This window comes from Misgurnus anguillicaudatus, chromosome 21 (genome assembly GCF_027580225.2).
Source record: "Misgurnus anguillicaudatus chromosome 21, ASM2758022v2, whole genome shotgun sequence".
NCBI lineage: Eukaryota > Metazoa > Chordata > Actinopteri > Cypriniformes > Cobitidae > Misgurnus > Misgurnus anguillicaudatus.
Genome location: NC_073357.2, coordinates 1,507,680 through 1,528,771, shown reverse-complemented (window position 1 = coordinate 1,528,771; position 21,092 = coordinate 1,507,680). Strand labels below are relative to the sequence as shown.

The 21,092-nt window shown below is 36.1% G+C and overlaps 1 protein-coding gene across 1 annotated transcript; it reads left to right on the top strand.

Annotated features, from left to right (window-relative positions):
* The first annotated feature begins 3,092 nt into the window (after positions 1 to 3,092).
* Positions 3,093 to 17,292, top strand: casq1b (calsequestrin 1b). The gene is made up of 11 exons (XM_073859206.1): positions 3,093 to 3,617; positions 11,280 to 11,373; positions 12,154 to 12,254; positions 12,332 to 12,444; positions 12,592 to 12,667; positions 12,832 to 12,959; positions 13,113 to 13,158; positions 14,008 to 14,062; positions 14,142 to 14,242; positions 16,477 to 16,551; positions 16,649 to 17,292. The coding sequence occupies exons 1-11, from the start codon at positions 3,381 to 3,383 to the stop codon at positions 16,961 to 16,963; spliced, it is 1,341 nt and encodes a 446-aa protein (XP_073715307.1). The 5' UTR covers positions 3,093 to 3,380; the 3' UTR covers positions 16,964 to 17,292.
* Positions 17,293 to 21,092: the final 3,800 nt, after the last annotated feature.

Sequence of the window (21,092 nt, the reverse complement as noted above, 5' to 3'; positions counted from 1 at the left end):
GATGGATTTTTACTTATAACTTATAGCTTAGTTATGAATAAACAGCAGTTATCAGTTAACAGCATGTTGTGGTCAAGGCTATTAGTCAACCGATGTTGTTTATTCAATTAAAATTTCCTAAAATATCACAAAGCTGCTCTTATTAACAGGGAAAATCAGACGAAATTCAGACAAATAACTAAGCAACAGATGAAACACCGATCTCAGTATCTCAGCTATGTAGTTGCCAGGCAACAAGTGATTCGCAAGTAAAAACATTTTTTGACCGAATCTGTGCAGAATCATACAGTAATCTTTATTTGTATCTATGTACAGTTGCACTTATTAAATATACATACACCTCTCGTCTCACATGCTGTACTGGCCTGTCAACCCTGCACGGCTCTAAAAGTTTTTTGTTCTCATTTTGTTTGCTCACTGAGTGCTTAAAAAACAAAGTTCATTTAAGCTAATGCATTAACTTATGTTAAGAAATACAAACCTTATTGTAAAGTGTTACCATTATTTGTTAGAGGCTGTGAATTAACCCGAAAATGTAAGTGTGAATAAGAATCAGTTGTTTTTTAAAGACCCTGCCACCAGAGGGCGCTATCATAAGACAAGGCATGGATGATAATAAGCATTGCTTTCTCACATCTTGTAATACAATAGTACGGTAAATTATATATATCGTTAGCCTCATAGCATAATTGCCTAAGTTATATTTCAATGTTTTTGGAAAACACGAAAAAACACAATATTTAATTATATTGTTATGCTAAGGCAAATAGTGTTTTTGGATTCTAAAAAGTGTTGTGCTTGGCTAAGGACATAGGCAGAAAGGCAGGATGATGCAGCAGTGGAAGGACAGTAAAAGTAGGCAGATATCACAATTTGGCCAAAAAAATGACTTAGGCAATTATGCTATGAGGCTAACGATATTGTATTTCATAAAGAAGACACCAGTGCTTACAAGGTAGTAAATAAAAAGATATTCCTGCTTGTAAATGCATGTTGAGTTTTTAAGAACTGTGTAAACTGAACCCTCTTATCTGTTTTTATATTTGCACCTAAGGTCGGCCATGAAGGCCTATGGGGTTCCCTAGGTGGAAAGGCTTCCCACACATACAATCATTGCATGGTCTTGTGGATGTACAGAAAGGCCTTATAGGCTACAACTAAATGTTCAGCTATACAGCGCACTTGGTTCAAGAGATTGTCAACAAGAGGAGGGTGTCATGGACTGGGGAACAGTATGGCAGAACATTTTTACCTCTCTGAAATATGATCCCCTGTTGAATTTCTTTAAGCTACAAAAAACTGTTTGGCTGGCCAGCTTAATATCTGCAGAAAAAGTAGTGCTGTAACACTGGCTTTCACCACATTCACGGTAGCCTGGATATTTACAAGTGGTTGATACAATTTTGGGACATTTGCAAAATGTGATAACTGTTTTTAAATTTTTTTTAAAATGTGTTTATTATTATGTTATTATGTTTTTATTGTGTTTTATTGCACTACTTAAAGGACAAGTTCGGTATTTTACACTTAAAGCCCTGTTTTCAGATTGTTTATGATGAAATAGAACGGTTTTGACTGAAATTTGGACATATGATGCTGGAGACAGGAACATTTCAAAAAATTAAGTTGATTTGACACAGAAAGACCAGCAGGTGTTCACCATTTATGTCTTAATCATCACTTCATTATCTCATTAACTTTAGCACTGCATCAGAAACTGTCTTACGGTACATTCACACGGGACGAAAGCGTTAACGCTTGACGGAAGGCTTGTCTGAGGCGTAGCCAACAGCCAATCACAGTGGCGGCTACACATGCTCCGGTCTTCCATAAATGTAATTGGCTGACTCTGCCAAGGTTATTTGCATAAGGCGATCTGATTAGCTGACGCACAGGTTGGAGCTTGAAAAGTTGAGAAATGTTCAACTTCTGCCGTGAGCAACGACAGTGACGCGGCGCAGACGGATCCACAATTCAGTTCGACAACGTATAACGTCACCCATTGAAAGTGAATGGGAAGCGTTAACGCTTACTCCCCGTGTGAACTTACCGTTACGGCCTGACTGTCTCACCATCTTTCTGTGGCTATCATTTTTTTGTGGCTATTATTTTTTTTAGAGATTAAAGGTGCTGTTTTTTTTATAACACCGACTGTGACATTACAGTCGAGATGTAGCCTATGCCCCCAACATTAAATTACACATTAAATTAAATGTAATGTTTTTACAATGCTAAAAACAGTTGTGACTGCTGAGTTAGCGCTATATGCTAGTTAATGCTATATGCTAGTTAACGCTATATGCTAGCGTTTAGGCTGAAGTTCTACTATTGACGTTTCAATGACGTTTTGCAGGTCCAAACTGAAAAAAAACACAACTTAAAAACTCAGAAATGTCCATTAACAATCTCCAAACAATTAATTATTCCTCAAAATTTGATCAGATTTTGATCAGACAATCAGAGCAAAGCTCAAAATTCATTTCATTATAGACCATTTCATTATAAAGGCAAATCCTAGGGTTGTAAATGGACATGTAAAAATGTCTCTGGATCATTTATGCACTTAATAAAGCCACAAACCTTCTATGTAGATATCTGAGAACAATTTACAGATTATTTTAATGCATTCTTTGGCACCTTTAAAGCATCTATGCTTAAAGCATTATGATATGCACACATAAACACACACACAGTCTCAGTAAGTGATTTTATGCAGTGCATTATTGGCATTATCTCACTTTGTTTTATCGCTTTCCTGTGCTAACTGAAAACATTTACTTCAACTGTCTCCAAAGACCTGCCTGCTGCATAAGCTGGTGTATTAGCTGGCCAGCTGAACAGGGTGAAACTAGATACTCCAGCTATGACAGCTTTACTATGGACAACATACACCAGGGTTGCCATCTTGCTGTCACAGTCCAAACAATTATTTTTAGTAAGGGTCAAAGCCCTGCAGAACTTAATATGGCCAGGAATCCTGTTGACCAGCCTCTTTGGTGCTCTATTATTTGTCATCACTATCATTTTTGACTCCACCCATTTACAGCATTTTTCTCACACCCAGAAATGACCAATTATCTTGACTTCTTTGACCGTCTTTGATCTGGATACAACCCGAGTCTCACATAAGCTATACTGGATTCTGACCAACCCCACGTTCAGAGCTAAATCCACCTCCAGCTTTCACCCCCACCCCAGAGGACACCAGCTTGCAAACGTGTGCTTGTATCTTCATAACAGGGAATGTGGAGATCAAGTACTGCTCCTCTCTGGGTAGCGGGCACACGAACTGGACCTTGTTCCTAATAGTCTAGACTGGAGTTAGGAACAAAGTATAATCGAGTATTTCTTAACTCTGTCAAGTGGGACAATTAGGTAACATGAAGTGGGGTTTGGTGCTGGTGGAGTTACTGCTGTCCTTTGGCTATCTGTGTTGGGGCAAGAAGGGCCTTGAAGTCCCCGAATATGATGGGCTGGACCGTGTCCATCAACTTACGGACAAAAACTACAAGTTTGTGATGAAGCAATACAGCGTCATGGTGATCTACTACCACAAACCTATTGGTGTGGACCGCATGGCCAAAAAGCAGTTTGAGGTGGAGGAACTCGCTTTGCAGTTGCGTGAAAAAAATGATGGGAAAATGTGTAAGGGGTGATATAGTAAGGTAAATTGGAAAGATCCAAATGGGTGTACTGTATGTATTAACCCCAGAAGACCATCAGAGGTCAAGCAAAAGAGAGTTGATACCCAATGAAGGCAGGTATAGGGCTCTGGGTTCTGTTTAGAATGAGGAAAGATATCCTATGTGATTTGGATTTTTATCCACATTCAAAGTGACATGTTGTTTGCTAACCAAAAGTCTTATATAGCCACACATTGTTTTTTTACCCTAATTAAATATCTGCACCCGATGGTTGTGATAGTAAGTGTTGCTACCTTTAAAGTGTCACCACAGGTTGTTATTTTCCTGCTCAGTCAGCAGATGACCCTGGGCTGGATCCAACCTGGAGCTACTGACTTCGGTGAGGGTCTGGCCTGAAGTCATCTGCTGTTGAAAATGCTTTTGTTTATTAGCTGTTAATCTTAAGGTATATAATGACTTTGTGGAAACAGACTGTACTACTATACTATACAGAAGAAATGATGTGTGATGCATGACAGTGATTGTAAAATATAGACTGTAGGAATGGGAGTGGCATGAGTTTTGGTATTCAGGTTAGGGTCATTGGGATAGTTTTGATTTGCCATTGGGCTGGTTTTGAAACAGAAAGCTTCATTGTGTATTTGCCTCTTCATCAGAATGTGAATCGTTCTGAAATCACAGTACAGTACTGTTAATCTATTCATCTATCACAGCACTGTCACCACAGGGACTCATCACTGCTGAAATGTCATTAGCTTTGTGCTGTCTGGATTTTCTCTTGAGCTGGCATGTTAGAAGAAGACATCAGCGATTCGTAATATAACGCTGAACGTGAGGACACATGCTTTTCTTCTGACTGTGCAGGCAAATTAAAGATTAGGTGCTAGTGTATACGGCTGTATTTTTGCTTGCAGGCACAATGTACATCATATTTTAGTTTTTTCTGTATAATTCAAAATATTACAAAAATGGCTGTGTTTTTCAAGAATGCCCTTCAAAGATGCATAAGGTGGTCAAATCTAGAGCTGTTAGTAGTAGTAAAATCCTCACTGTAACGTTCATTGGAAGCTTAGTATAATTCAAATGCTGCGTATATTGTAGCATCACAAGCTAAAAAGTAAAAGAATTAAGGTGGACTTGTGAAAAAATTATTTAAAAAAAACTGTTTATTTTATTTTTCTAGCTTTAAGAGTTCCAGTCCTCTATTTAATCATTAGCATTTCATCATGATATCATTCAAGTACATGATTTAAAAATATTCAATTTACTTTATTTATAACAACAGATTTCTATCTGTCATGAGCATGGTGCAGGAAAGTGACATGATTGTCAAGAATGGTATTATATATATAACATATCTATGGGCCATTTCACCGACATCGCATCGTCAACATTGAACTACATTTTTTAACACTAAATCTAATACCACAAATATTTTACTTTTCAAAATGAGTATTGGTCAATATCAGGTAACTAGTTTATTTTTTAACATGTTTTCTTAATGGAGGATGGAGGCAATTTGGGAATAGGACTGAAAGTTACAGGACTCATGTTCATCAGAAGATGCAGATGATGTCACTTCTTCTTAAAAATGTGTTTTGTGTAATATTCCTAGATTTTCAGAGGGGAAACGTCTTGGGTAAGAGGACGTGGTGAAATCCTGGGGATATGACTAAAATGTGCATTTTATTCAAAATATTACGACTTTTTCAAGTTGTAAAAAACATTTAAAGCAAAGATGGGATATGGACCCACACAAAAGATTAACATGCAGGACACTTTGCTTAATAATAAAATGTATTTAAGAGTTAATGTTCTTGCATTTCCTGTAGACAGAAATGGCAGAGATTTGGTGGAATGGCCCCTATATAAACTAGCTGTGTGAATTTTTCATGAACATTCAGTGCAGTCTTACATAATAATCTCTGTGTGTTTTACAGCAGCACACATCAGTTATTAATGCTGAAACCCGGTCACACAGCACAAGCCCTTTCTCCAGACATAAATAAATCCTTGCACAGCTACTTCACATCAGCATCATGGCCCTTTCATTTCTTTTAAAGAAGTTTGATAAGTTAGAAACAAATCTAGTTTTTCTTTGACATCATTTTGGCAAATGAAATCATGAGTTTGATTCCCAGTAAAATGTTTGGACTGGTCATAAGTGCACACTCTCTCTACAAATAAAAAGTACATTACATTTTTATTATGTTTTATTTGATTATATTTGATTTGATATGTCTTAAGACAAAATCATTAAAACTGTTAACACCTGGCTGGCCCTTGTTAAAATCTGCCAGCTGCTGATGCACACATTCTCATCTGCTTGTAAAGTTTGTACACAAGTTAAAGTCTGTTTGTCATTTTTTGATTGGTAATTCATTTGTCTTATTATCAGATTCAATGATTTATCCAGACTGCAGCTAACACAGGATGAATTTAACACAGATTTTCCGAATGAGTAATCCTGCAAGCTTCATGAAGATGCTCTTCCATCATTATATATTACATTTGAGGCATTACACACATAAAAGTGCTCACGGTTTCAACCATTCACACAACACTTTAGTTCTGTTTTATTCTATTCATTTAGAGAAACCGAAGATCCGTTGAGTAAAAGCTTTGATCTTGTTCTTCATGAGTTTAGAGTTATTCTTTTCATACTCACTATTAGCTCTGGGATCACAAAGTAACTGTTTCATATTTCCCAGGAGTATTTAGACGCTCAACCCTGTGTTTAAATGACAACACTGAGCATTAGACTTTAAACGAAAGGCCTTTTTAAATTAAAAGCATCATTCTTTTTTGATAGCCCTTTGGCTCCTATTTCAACATCATGACTCAATTTTATTAGGCTCAATTCCTCTTTATCGCTATGAAACAGAAAGATGCAGTCAGAATATCATTGTTTGTTGTCGTCTTTCTGGATTTGCTGTCGATGAAAGCGTCTGTGAGCGAGAGGTCAGGTGAAGTACAGTACTGCTGTTATCACAGGTCTGTTCTGATCATGGACGGCACTGAAAAAAACAATGCTAAAGAAAAATAAGCATATAATCAGGATCATAATTATGAATTGAAGAGTCTTCTGTGTGTGTTTGTTGTTGACATCAAATGTTGTGTGTTCAGTTTAACCCTTCCCCCTTAAGCCTAGACTAAAAACAGCTGTCTTAACTGAAAATAACTTGCACTCACAGATCTTAAAATAAGCCAGTGCCATTGATTTGTCCCAATAAACACTCCAGTAACGTCTTTTTCTAAGGCATGTTTATTAAATATGCTTAAATGTCCTAATTTAACTAAAACCCAAACCTGTCTTTAACTAAGCCTTGTCTGTGAAACCAGGCCTTTAACGTTTTGATTCTGTATTTGTGCGGTGCATTGCGCTGGTTAAAGTGACACTGGTTTATGCAAAGTGTCAGTTTTGACATTTACAATGAAGGTCACATTTATAATGGGAGGGAGATTTGGGGAAAAAGCAAAATAAATTATGTTTAGCTTTAATAAAATTTCCCAATTTTTCTGCATAGTGACAATATTAAGCCTACTTCCAAATGCCTCTATTGTAAAAAATTGTAATTTAAATGGTAAAATATTTATAGTTTGTGATAATATTTGTTGCATTGCCTTTTATTTCTCTAAATTAAATTACAATTAAAAATAGTTATTGCATATTTGTTCATGTATAGCGCAATTGGTAGAGCAATGCATTAGGGACACAAAGGTTGTGAGTTCGATTCCCTAATAGCACAAACACATATCTTGACATTGAATTTCTGTATACTCATGTTACTATGTGTATGTGTGTGTGTGAGAGAGAGATTGAATGACACTGATGTGTGTATGCTTCTATTTTTATAAAATCCTGTGACCTCTGAACCCAAATGTCAAAGGTATAATTGACTTTCGTCTCTGATGTGAATAGAAATTATTTTCTTCATTGCTTTCTGCTTTGATAACCTAATAGATAACAGTACTAAAGGTCAGACCTCCGTACATATGCTGAACTACATAAACAAGAGAAAGAAAAAGGTGTTGATATGAAAATCAGAGTTTTAACATCTAAAATAAATAATTTAAATTTTAAAATTCAGTTATTTCGCACTAAACATCAACGCTTCTGTCAACGTGTTTTGGTGTTAAATGAGTTCACACAGCTCCTGTCTCTATCTGAACACATGCTGTCAGCTATTAATCATAGCTGAATCACTTCAGCTGTTATATTCTCACATCTAAATCTGCCACGGCAAATGAAGAGCAGAAGTACTTTGAAAAGAAAAACAAAAAGAAAGTTTAATCATTTATTATTTTAAAGGTGTCTGAGCATATCATTTGAATAACCATTTATAATTACACATAACAATTTACATTTATACCACAGTGATATCAACCTGCTGGGTGTTTTTAGATTCATCCAATAGACCCATTCAACAAAAACATTGGTTTCAATTCATTCACCAATTCACCTGACAGAAGACACCTGAAAGTAATTTAGTTTCAAAAAAGGATCAACCTCATCATGTAAAGTAACTAAATTTTATCTCATCTTGACATCTTCAACTCAACTTTGAAACACATTTTTCTTTTCCAATGCACATGTTTCTACTTAAACATACAAACAATGAAAAAAGAAAATAAAGATTTAACTTAGCCAAGGTCAATATCCAACTAAATCAAACACTGATCACCATAATGTCGGTTTATTGAAATCTCAATATTTGTTTCAATTCATTCACTAATTCACCTGACAGAAGACACCTGAAAGTAATTTAGTTTTATCACTTACTCAATCGATTCTATGTCTACAAATCCACAAACAGTTTGAGCATCTACAAGCCCAACTCTCTAGCCATTAGGCGATGACTGCCCAATTCTCACTTGTTTCACTTCATGTCCTTTTGATGCGAGTCTGACATTTATTTTATATATATATATATTATTATTTTGTTCTTGATCGCTTCAGTCTGAACAGCACAATTTTAATCCCATTGAATTAATATCACGTTTGCACCATCCATTAATATTGAGAAAATATTGAAATTTCAACAAACCACCATTATGGTGATCAGTGTTTGCTTTAGTTGGGCCCTTATCTCTTGCGTTTTAATGTTTTCTTTGGCTGTTGAAGCAGTGTTTTAAACTACAGTTGCTATTGCAAAGAAAACTAAGATCTAATTTGATCAAGTAATTTACATGTTGTAAATTTACCTAAATAATATTTCGTATTGTGTTAATAATGTGTAAAAATTAAATGATATTAGAGTGCTAGTTGGAAGGTCAGATCTGTTATTTTTAGAATCATAAAAACACACTTACAGTACAAAGTTAAACTACTAATACAAGTTCTGACATCATGAATTAGTCTGTGAAACTCATTAATGGTGACGATTAACAAAAGAAAGCTTCATTCTGCAATGCATGCATTTATCTGAATCTCACCGTTGTTGAGATTTGTAATAGGAGTGATGATGTCTAAACATTTGTTTAAGTACATTTCGTCAGAGTAGATTAACAAACCATATAATTATAACAGTCACAAAAGATCAACCACATCATGTAAAGTAACTGAATTTTATCTCATCTTGACATCTTCAACTTAACTTTGAAACACATCTATCTTTTCCAATGCACATGTTTGTACTTAAACACATACAAACACTGAAAAAAGAAAATAAAGATTTAACTTAGCGAAGGTCAAGAGTCAATGGCTTACCAAAAAAAAACTGATCACTATAATGTTGGTTTATTGAAATCTCAATATTTGTTTCAATTCATTCACTAATTCACCTGACAGAAGACATCTGAAAGTAATTTAGTTTCAAAAAAAGGATCAACCTCATCATGTAAAATAACTTAATTTCATCTCATCTTGACATCTTCAACTTAACTTTAAAACACATCTTTCTTTTCCAATGCACGTGTTTCTACTTAAACACATACAAACAATGAAAAAATAAAAGAAAGATTTAACTTAGCGAAGGTCAAGAGTCAACTGGGGCAAACACTGATCACCATAATGCTGGTTTATTGAAATCTCAATATTTGTTTCAAATCATTCACTAATTTACCTGACAGAAGACACCTGAAAGTAATTTAGTTTTATCACTTAATCAATTGATTCTGTGTCTGCAAATCCACAAATAACAGTTTGAGCATCTACAACGAAGGTCAAGAGTCAATGGCTTAACTAAAACAAACACGGATCACCACAATGATGGTTTATTAAAATCTCAATATTTGTTTAATATTAATGTAGGGTGCAAATGTTATATTGATTGGGATTAACACTGATAAATCAACAAATTTTAAACATTGTTTCAATGGTTGATTGCTATCTGCCATTTCCACTGGTGAACCTGTGCCATTTTGTTGTTTGGTATACGCAAATAAGTTTTAAGATCGCATTCATTCAAAGGGGTTTCAGAAGAAACTGAGTATATCTGTGTGAAGTTCAGATTTATTTTATTCTTTCCCCGTGTAATACTGCACACTGATAAGTGAACCTCTTTCTGCAGTTGCTAACAAGTCCCGCTGCTCTCACCTACCAGGTAGGCCCTCGAAAGAGTCGTCTCAAATGACAGTTTGTTTTTGTTTTGTTTTGAGGCTTTTCACTAAAGCTTTATCCAAAAGATCTGAGCAGCATCCTTCCTCCCTCTCTAGGGCTGCTCAATGTCTGCTCTAAAGCCCTTTAATGACAAACACTTGTAAGAACTGGAGAGAATGAATGATGCTTCTTTAGACGTGTTGGATGTGGCCGCCGGTGAGAGCCGTCTCAGTGAGTTTTTACAGGATTGTGAGGCAGAAATGAACGTCACACGTGTCCAGTGAGCTGCAAATATTAACCCGTCTTATGTGCTTCTTCATCGTTGTTTCTGAATGCTACAGGAATAAACTCTGATGATGCAATGACTAAATCCATGGAATGAAGCTGATCTGCTTTGCTGTAAATCACTAGAAAGCTCCTAGACAGCAGTCGGCTCTAGGCCGGATCCGTGCCGAAATCGGCAGCTCCAGTGCGGATCCGCACTGGAGCTGCCGATTTCGGCACGGATCCGGCACAGATTCGGCACTGTTCAGAATTATTGTAGTCAGTGCCAGTAAAGAAGTAATATTCCCAGAAATCAAACATCTGTCTTTGTATGACTTTTCTGTCTGTGGAACGCAAAAAACAGCATGAAACTAGTCATGTTTACTTGTTCATATCTATCTTATGTGCTGAATTCTGCATTAGTGTTTATATACGCTGCCAAAACTGCAGGCATGTACCTGTGTGCATTTAAACATTCAGAGATGACAGTGTGGATTTATTGCATTGTTGTGTCTGTGTGGTTGTCCATTCAATGTTTTGGTTGCTTCCAGTCCGCCTGTTGTCATATCTTAAGACCTTCCCCTCCACCTCGAACAGGCTCTTTCATTGGTCAGATCTATCATATCGTCTTTAGCTTCTATATCACACAGATTTATAAAGTGTAAGGTCAGCAGCTGGTGGCTGTTTGCTCTTTGGTCTTGGGTTTGAAAAGAAATGAGTCTCTTGGATTCATTAGGTTGGTTTGACTGCAGTGCTAAATGGCCCTATGTGAGACTTAAATCACACATGTACAGTACAGTACAAAAAATTAACCCTTTCTGTTCATTCAGCTCGCCGCCCAGGTGCTCGATGATTACCAAGAAGAAGACATTGGATTTGCCCTGGTGGACTCGAAGAAAGATGCTGCTGTTGCTAAGAATCTGGGTAAACATCATTCAAAATCTTCCAAAAACTTGTTTAAACCAGTTCTGTAGCAAATGAATGTAATGTATTTAGTAACTTTAATATCCAACACAGTTGGTTCTTATAAGTGTTGTGACTGAGTATATGTGGAAGTGTGAATGAGATTTAAAGTCCAATATTAAATGTGTTTGCAGTTTGTGACAACACAGAAAAATGTGATATTAACAACAAGCCAAATTAAAATGATTGTGGAAATGTGGAAAAACTGTTTACCGGTGTTCACAGTAGAGGTCTTCACATCCACTTAGACCGAAAATATGAGGTCCGACCTGAGACCCTGCTGGTGCATTCATCAAACAACAAATGAAAATTAATGGAGCAGTGGGCCAAATTGGTTGCGAGGCCAGGGTTTCTTTCTGTCTGACTGGTGCATGCCGGGCTGCAGACTGCACATAAGTCAATGCCATATACATTCGGGTGTAGTCAGGTTAAAAAATATTGCCATTGGGTCAGGATGGTTTCTCGGGTTTGTCTCGTCTTGGGTGTTTCTTAAAAAAAAAGTGATTTGTGTCATTATGGGTACATTTCTTTGGACTCAAGAAGACCTTTAGTTCATAGTCTTTGTAATGTGTTTCAAACATTTACAATGGGTTTAGAAACAATTCTTGGACTTTAATAGCTGTGCGCAGGACAACAACACTACTGCTTGGTTCATTGCACTTTGCTGAAGCTTTTATAATATCTGGATATAATATCTGACATGTTCACACATTAAAGTATGAAGTACTTGTTTTTGGGCAGGTCTGGATGAGGTGGACAGCATCTACATATTTGCTGACAATGAGATCGTGGAGTATGATGGAGAACTGGCAGCCGACACTCTTGTGGAATTCCTCTATGATGTCAGTGATTATTATTGATCATGATTGTTGTTAACACTTTAGGTAATGGATTAATAATTTAATGGTTTCCCTCTCAGGTCATTGAGGAACCTGTGGAAATCATCTATAATGAGAGAGAGCTCAAAGGGTTTCATAATATCGATGATGGCATTAAACTGATGGGCTTCTTCAAGAGTGCAAGATCTCCACATTAGTACAGTATGAAAGTACACCTGAACGATAAACAACATTTCAAGAGCTTATGGAGATAAATGACATTATGATCAATGTTTAGTCGTCATTTTATTGTAACACAACATCTAAACCATTATGTTCTCCTTATACTTTATTTCTCAGACTTTATTGAGTATGACGATGCAGCGGAGGAATTTCATCCTTTCATCAAGTTCTTTGCCACCTTCGAGCCAAAGATTTACACATTTTTTACACACCTCATTTATTCACTGTCAACAATGTAATTTGTCATGAATATAAATGACTGAGTATATGTGTAGTTTCAAAAATCGTTGAATTAGGCCCTTATAATAATGGACGCTTATTTATTTGCTTTGATGCTTTCTCTCACTGTGTCCAGATTGCTAAAAAATTAAACCTGAAGCTGAACGAAGTGGATTTCTTTGAACCTTTCATGAAAGACCCTATCACCATCCCCGGCAGTCCTTACAAAGAAAATGACATTGTCAGCTACATCGAGCAACACCACCGGTGAGTTTGGGATACATAACAAGAAAAAAAACACAAAACGACAACCAAAGAGAAAGCAGATGACTCCAGCAGCTCCAGCCCAGAGTCGACTGCTGTCTGGAAGGAAAATAATCCTTTACTCAATGTGACTGATTGTTTTCCTCTTGGTTTCAGTCCGACTCTAAGAAAAATGGAGCCTCACAGCATGTATGAGATCTGGGTAAGACAAAAACTTCATCAGTAGAAAAATAAGAAACACGTACTATACCCTCTTAACAATTACTGTAAGACTTACTGTAACTATTTACAATAAGCTACTGTGTTTTTACATCAGTACACTGAATAATGGTTAAATAAAGACTACATGGATGCTGATTTGTGCATTTCAAATACTGTATTGCCTGTACATACCTGTATATAGTATAACACATAGAGTTGAGCTTAAAACATTATTCAAGTATTCTTAAAGGGGTCATATCATGAAAATCTGACTTTATGTTTAAGTGCCGTAATTAGGTCCCCAGTGCTTCTATCGTGACAACGTGAAAAAGAACAACCCAGTAACTTTGTTAGATCAAAAAATTAGGTAATTCATATTTCGCCTGTTTTGTGATGTAGGTAGCGAGTCTTATTATAACAATACCATCCCTTAATCTGCACTATCCAACCACCGCACTGCCATTTAGTTCAGAGAGAAAGAAAGAAAGGAAAATAAATTGACAGCACAAGTGAGTTTTAATTTCAACAAACCACTATTATGGGGATCAGTGTTTGCATCAGCTCATTTGCATTATAAATGGAACACCCAAAAACTGCAAATTTTTGCTCGCACCTACAAAGTGGCAATTTTAATATGCTATAATAAATTATTTATATGATATTTTGAGCTAAAACTTCACATACATACTCTGGGGACACCGAAGGCTTATTTTTTATATTTTAAAATCTCATAATATGACCCCTTTAAGGGTTGATATACTGTATGAATGACCGTTCTCTCTTTGTATACTTTCGATCTTATCACCATTATCAAAACCCTCAGTAGCTCTTTCATTTCTGTCCTCTATAGGAAGATGACATTAATGGACAGCACATTGTCGCCTTTGCCGAAGAGTCTGATCCTGGTAAACACTGCAGAATCCTTAAATGGTCAAACCAGGTTTTGCCGCCAGATCTTCATCTTTGATCGTTGTCTTGTTACAGACGGTTATGAGTTCCTGGAAATCCTAAAAGAAGTGGCTCAAGACAACACGGACAACCCTCACTTAAGCATCATCTGGATCGATCCAGACGACTTCCCGCTGGTATGAGCTTAATCACCTTGGGTTTTTATCCTGGGTTCAAAAATGAGCTTTAAATAACAGAGACTGAATATATTTAGTGTTTAAATACTGTAGTAGCCTTACTATAAATAGTATAACACATGTAAGGAATAATTAATGACGGGCCGTTGAATTATTCGAAAATAATACACACCTAAGGTGGTATAATGTGGCACGACGTGAAGCAGATAATTCAAAGGACCGGAGTCAATTATTCCCCTTATACCACGGTTCACTCTAGACATTGCTCATTGAAAAATAATCAACACCTGAGGAACAATTCTCAACCAATAAGAATAAAGCATTAAACAACCATGTGGTATAAGGCTTTTATGGGGCGGTTTCCCAGACAGGGTTTAGATTAATCCAGGATTAGGTCTTAGATATTTTAGGGCATTTAAGTATTTTTTACAAACATACCGTAAAAAAAAAACATTACTGGTGTGCATCTTGAGACAAAACAATGGCACTAATATATGATCAAATATGTCAGTACAAGGAGTTTTTAAATGAAGGCTGGGACTAGGATAAACCCTGGCCGGGAAACCACCCCTTAATGTTTATTTAATGACAACAACAGTCCCAGAAATATAGACTATAGTTAAAGGGGACATTCCATGAAAATCAGACTTTTTCCATGTTTAAGTGCTATAATCGGGTCCCCAGTGCTTCTACCAACCCAGAAAACATGAAAAATAGCAACCCTGTAACTTTGTTTTGGTAAGGCTCTCTCTGCAAGCATGTGAATAAATAGGTCATGCGGATTTCGCTCCCCCCATGACGTAGGTAAGGGCTCCAATTATAATGATACCGCCCCTTCAACTGCGCTATCCAACCATGAACGGCCTCACGAGTGCGATAGACAGAGAGAAAGAATGACTGACAGCACGACGCGTTTGTATTCCATCAAACACAAACAGGAGCCTACAATCTTATAACTTGTAGTTTTAATAATCTTTCTAAAGATTGAATCAACGTTCTAAAGGATTAACGTTACCTTAGTGCAAGAGAGAGAGAGCGAGTGAGCGAACGAACGAGAGAGAGAGAGAGCAACGCGACGGTTCGCTTTCAAGCAAGTTATGTTGTTTAATATGTTTCTCTGAAGTTTATATGAATGAACACGAGGATTAATGCACTGCATGAGACAGAGTGAGAGAACAACGCGTATTCACTATCATACACAATAAGTAAATATGTTGTTTAAGGTTTCTCTGAAGTTTCAAATGAATGAGGAGTTACAAAATAGATGAGAGACTGACAGAAACGCGAATGTGTTCAATATGTGTGCACAATAAACTTAAACATGTAATTTGATCTGTTTCTCTAAAGTTTAAGCATTAAACGTGTTGTTTTATTACAGATCATTTAAATGTGCTCGTGTGGTTTGGTCAAAAAGTAAACTTCTGAGTGTTTGTGGACGTGTATTTTATTGTAACATGCTGAAACTCATTATGCCTGTTTAAAACAAGGGCAACATGAGACCTTAAGTCTTTATTTTTATTCCACAATGTTCCCCATCTACTGATAAACATGTATTTAGTATGCATAAAACAGATAATTGACTTTTTAAACTTGTTCATATTTATAATGCTTAACATCGCTCACAAACTTCTTTCGTGAGAGAATCTCCCTCGATGTTCTGTCAGCTCTACAGCGGGAGCGCTTGAGACTCCGCCCACCTGAGCAGCTCGTTTGGATTTAAAGGGATACACACAAAAACGGTGCATTTTTGCTCAGCCCCATAAATTGCCTATTTTAACATGCCACAATAAATTACCTATATGGTATTTTGAGCTAAAACTTCACATATGTACTCTGGGGACATCAAAGATTTATTTAATATCTTAAAAACGTCTTCTGGAATGTCCCCTTTAAAGATTGATGATAAAGGTTATATTGAGTTGTGTTCAGCTCTCTGCTGCTCTCTACAGGAGACACTTTACCATTGCAAGTATGGTCAAATTGGATATCAAACAGGTTTGACTTCTGCAGTAAATACTACTAAAAACAAAGCTTTGCTACAAAAGAAATGCATTGCAATGACTCTTTAGAGAATTCTTACTTTCATCTCTGCTTCGAGAGTTTGCAAATGCATTTACAGTTCAAAAACACAAATAAATCTGAGACTTTATTTATAAAGCGTTATTAATGCATTTATAATGCATAAAGCATTCTGATCCTAACTCTGACCTTTGACCCATTTGTGCCCCCTGCTGCTGGTGCCATACTGGGAGAATACCTTTGGCATTGACCTGTCATCTCCTCAGATCGGTGTGGTGGACGTGGAGGATGCTGACAGTGTCAGTACAGATGTAGAGTGAGCAGACCAAAGGTGATGTTAAGATTCTTCTGACCATCTGTCCTTCATTCTGTTTGTCTGTATGTCAGGCTGACAGTGTGTGGATGGACATGGATGATGAAGAGGACATGCCCACAGCAGAGGAGTTGGACACCTGGATCGAAGAAGTGATGGCAGGCAGAATCCACCCTGATGATGATGACAATGATGATGATGACGACGATGATGATGATGACGACGATGATGACGATGACAACGATGATGATGACGATGACGACAATGATGACGATGATGACGACAACGACGACGATGATGACGACGACGATGATGACGACGACGACGATGATGACGACGACGATGATGATGACGACGACGATGATGACGACGACGATGATGATGAATAAATCCTGCCTCAAAACATTGTCATCATATGCAGATGTTCACAGTGGTGTAGTCTGAAACTCTGGAGTCTATCCATGTTCACATCATCACACTGTTTGCTAATGAAAACTTCTTTGCATGGTCATTAGTATGCAAACTCATTCTTCAGGAAATAAACATCACATTCAAGTTTGTTCGTGTTTATGTACGAGCCAAAGGTGTGGTAAACTGTATAACAACTGATTGCATAAAAGTTTTATTTTATGAGAGAGCAGATTAATTCATCCTCACTATAAAGTCTTAACCTTCCACGCTCTGGGATGTCACTGGAAAATTAAAAAGTTACAAAAGAGGTTTTCTTCATTTTTTGGTCCAGCATAATTACAACAAAACACTAAATCAACATTCAAATGTCACCATCCATGTTTTTTAGGAACAGTTAATAAATGACTATTTGATAAAATAATGTTGATTTCTAATCACAACATTCCTTCAGATCTGCTTTTGTTGGAATTCGAATTCATCAGACATTCAAATTGAATGATGTGTTGATAAAAGGCACAAATTTACAGTTGTGAAAAATGGTCATATATTTGATAATCAATTAATCTACAAACATCTTCTCATCTTGATAATACCTGGTTGAATACAGCCCTTTCAAGTGATTTCGCAATAAATGAGAGGAGTGTGATGGGTCTGTAACTGTCTGTGAGAGAAAGGTTTAGTGTGGTTGTGGACCTGTAGGGTTAAAAGTGAATGGAAAGGTGTCGGTGAGCAGGGAGGTGTTGATGATATGTGTTTGGGCTGTAAGAGATGGGAGGTGATTGGATTGAGGGGGCCCATATGGCAAAAAAAAGTAATTTCTCGGGACAAAAATATTTTAAAAAAATATGTGACCCGTCACGGAAACCAGGGACACAAGTCGGCAGCACAAGTTTCGAGAAAATGAGAAACAAAGTTTTTTTTTTCAAAATTTGAGATTTTCGCTTTATTGCAGAATCTGTTAGTTGAGATCACGAAGAAGCCTCTCCATGTTTGAGATAGCAGTTTATGTATATTTAAAAGCGTACATTTTGCGGTTAAAATAGGCTTGTTTTTCCGGAGATTCTAGCGTGCAGCGGGGGGGCGTCATTGTCTGTGTGTATATTTACATACTGGATAAACTTGTGTTTTCGCCTCCGCCCCCAAAGGGAACAGCGTGAATACTGAATAAGGATATTTCGCCCAAAACTGAAAATAATGTAATTAATAACTTACCCTTATGTCGTTCTAAACTCGGAAGACCTCCGTTCATCTTCGGGACACAGTTTAAGATGTTTTAACATTAGATTTAGTCCGAGAGCTTTCTGTGTCCTCCATTGAAAATCTATGTACGGTTTCCATGTCCAGAAAGGTAATAAAAACATTATCAAAGTAGCCCATGTGACATCAGTGGGTCAGTAAAATTGTTTTGAAGCATCGAAAATACAGTTTGGTCCAAAAATAGCAAGAATTACGACTTTATTCAGCATTGTCTTCTCTTCCGGCTCGAGCGTGAAGTCACGTGACTGTAGTGACGTGGCTGCTCTGTCCCTTAGACATGTTTGCTTAGTTTTGTTTAAATTTTTTTTTTTTTTTTCAAACTTATAGCGTGCGTCTCCCCAGACTGTAAATGAAGCTCGGGCGCACAAAACAAAAGAAATATAAAAGAAGCTGGGGCGGAACAAATAACAGTCAGTCGCATCACTGACTTTATGGGGCGCCGCAGTCGGATGACGTCAAAGTACCGCGAGAGCTCTTTAAGAAATCTTACGGAGTAGTTTAATTTCGACTCGCTCTCGCGGTACTTTGACGTCATCCGACTGCGGCGCCCCATAAAGTCTGTGACGTGACTGACGTACGATGCGGCTGACTGTTATTTGTCCAAACACACAGAAGTTACACAGAGATCGTTGTATTCTTTATATAATTGGCTACATGTTTTGTCTATCAATATTTCCATGAAGTCATTGGCTGATGGAGGAACGAGCGAGCGATTGGTAACATCTCTTAAGGACTTCACGTTTTCGACGGTGCTGTTTTTGGATTATCTATTATTATTTTAAATACAAACTTTGAAGGCGGGTTCATGTGTTTAACGGAACGTAAATACCGGAGTGTAATCTGATATACCCTTACATGTTACGATGTAAATAGTCCTCCGATTGTATATTATATTGTATTACCAGAAGTTCATGCGAAATAGACTATATATCTATATTTCACGGATTATACGCATCTGTGGACAAAAATCATTGGATGATTCACACATCTGAAACAGACTGTATTCGACTTGTGATCCCCACAAAGGTAACGTTAAAAGTCCTGTTTATTTTTGCATTTTGTCATTTCGGACTTCTGTAATAAAATACTACATATGCTGCTAGAACAGCTGTATCTCAAAACGGCTTTACAGGGGGTATGGCTTAGCTAAATGAGATGTAAATGAGCCCTATTGTCTCTCCAGCCAGGGAAAAGGGAAAGTGTTAACTTTTTTCTTTCTCAAATTTCTCAGCATTCTCTTTCTTGAATGTGTTACATTCAAATGGCCACAACTTCTCCAAATCTTATCAGATTTCCATGTGTTACACATCGTTGGAAAGCTTAGAATCTGCACTTTCAGAAAATATGAATAACTCAAAATGCCCCGGATCCGACTTGTGTCCCTACTTTCCGTGACTGGTCACATATATATGCTAAATACATTTTGTAGAAACTAAAGCTTATTTAAATATATTTAGTTTGAACCTATTTATATAATTACATTTATTTAGTTTATTTTAGGGACAACAAATACATTTTTATTTGTACAACCCAAACTACATACATATATATATATATTTCTGGCCAAAATATATAAGTTTGTATCAAATGTATAAAGTATAAAATGTATAAGTATGTTTAAAATATATTTAGTACATTTTGCACTTGAAAATATATTTAATTTGAACCTTTTCAAACGTTTTATGTTTACTTCTTCTTCTTCCTTTATTTAAATAGCACAAGTAAACACAACAGACGTTGACCACTGTGCTTCACAAAGCATAAGGCAAAAAGATAGATAAAATACATAAAACATTCAGAATGTAGAAAAGACATGGATAAAATGAAATTGAAGAAAATGCTTGCTCCAAAAGATACAAGTTTAGTTTATGTTTGAACTCACATTCAGAGGATAAAGATCTCAAGGAGAGAGGCAGGCTATTACATAGCCTAGGACCAACAACTGCAAATGTATCTTTACAGTTTCTCTTCTAATGGGATGTAAATATAAATGCTTTAAAATATATTTATTTTTAAAATGTAATTCAAGATATATTTCAGCACATATATTTTGAAATATATTTTAAAATTATATTTTATATAAATATATATATATATATATATATATATATATATATATATATATATATATATATATATATATATATATATATATATATATTGCTGTATGGGGGCAGATGGAGGGGTGGCTGGAGAGAGGTTTAGTAAAGAGACTTCAATGTTGGATGTGAGGGTTGATATGTTTGTTTGGAGGTTTGTTGTGCTGATGGATGATGTTTTGTTTGTGATAAAGTTTGCAAAGTCATCTGCTGACAATGAGGAAGTTAGTGGTGGCTCCAACTCACTAACTCCCCCATATGGCAGAAAAATATAGTTTCAAATATATTTCAAATTTTACAAAAAATTGCAAAAAAATATATGTACTGAAATTTTTAAATATGTTAACACAAATGTATTTTTAACCAATATATTTTTGCCCATTTTTTATATTTTGAAAGATATTTTAAAGCATTGATATTAACATTAAAATATAAAACTTTGTATGCTACAAACATACAAACAACAATAAACACAGCATGTTTGTCAAATCAACACATATTCTTGTCTTACTTTAAGTTAAAAAAAATTAAGTTAAACAATTTCAACTTGCTTTTATAATTAATATCAACTTATCACAAGCCAAAACCTAAAATAGAATGTTGAATTGACTTGCAAAACCATGTTGTTTTAACTTCATACTGCATTTTTTTTTACAGTGCATGTTTGAAAAGGTTAAAATGAAACATATTTTCAACCGCAAAATATATGTACATTTACATATATAATTTTATATTTTATAAATACTTTTTA

Excerpts from the sequence above, each read along its gene's own strand:
- casq1b (XM_073859206.1), top strand. The coding sequence starts at position 3,381 with ATGAAGTGGGGTTTGGTGCTGGTGGAGTTACTGCTGTCCTTTGGCTAT. Across the intron at positions 12,255-12,331 it reads TTGTGGAATTCCTCTATGAT|GTCATTGAGGAACCTGTGGA; the intron begins GTCAGTGATTAT and ends TTTCCCTCTCAG. Across the intron at positions 13,159-14,007 it reads ACAGCATGTATGAGATCTGG|GAAGATGACATTAATGGACA; the intron begins GTAAGACAAAAA and ends TGTCCTCTATAG.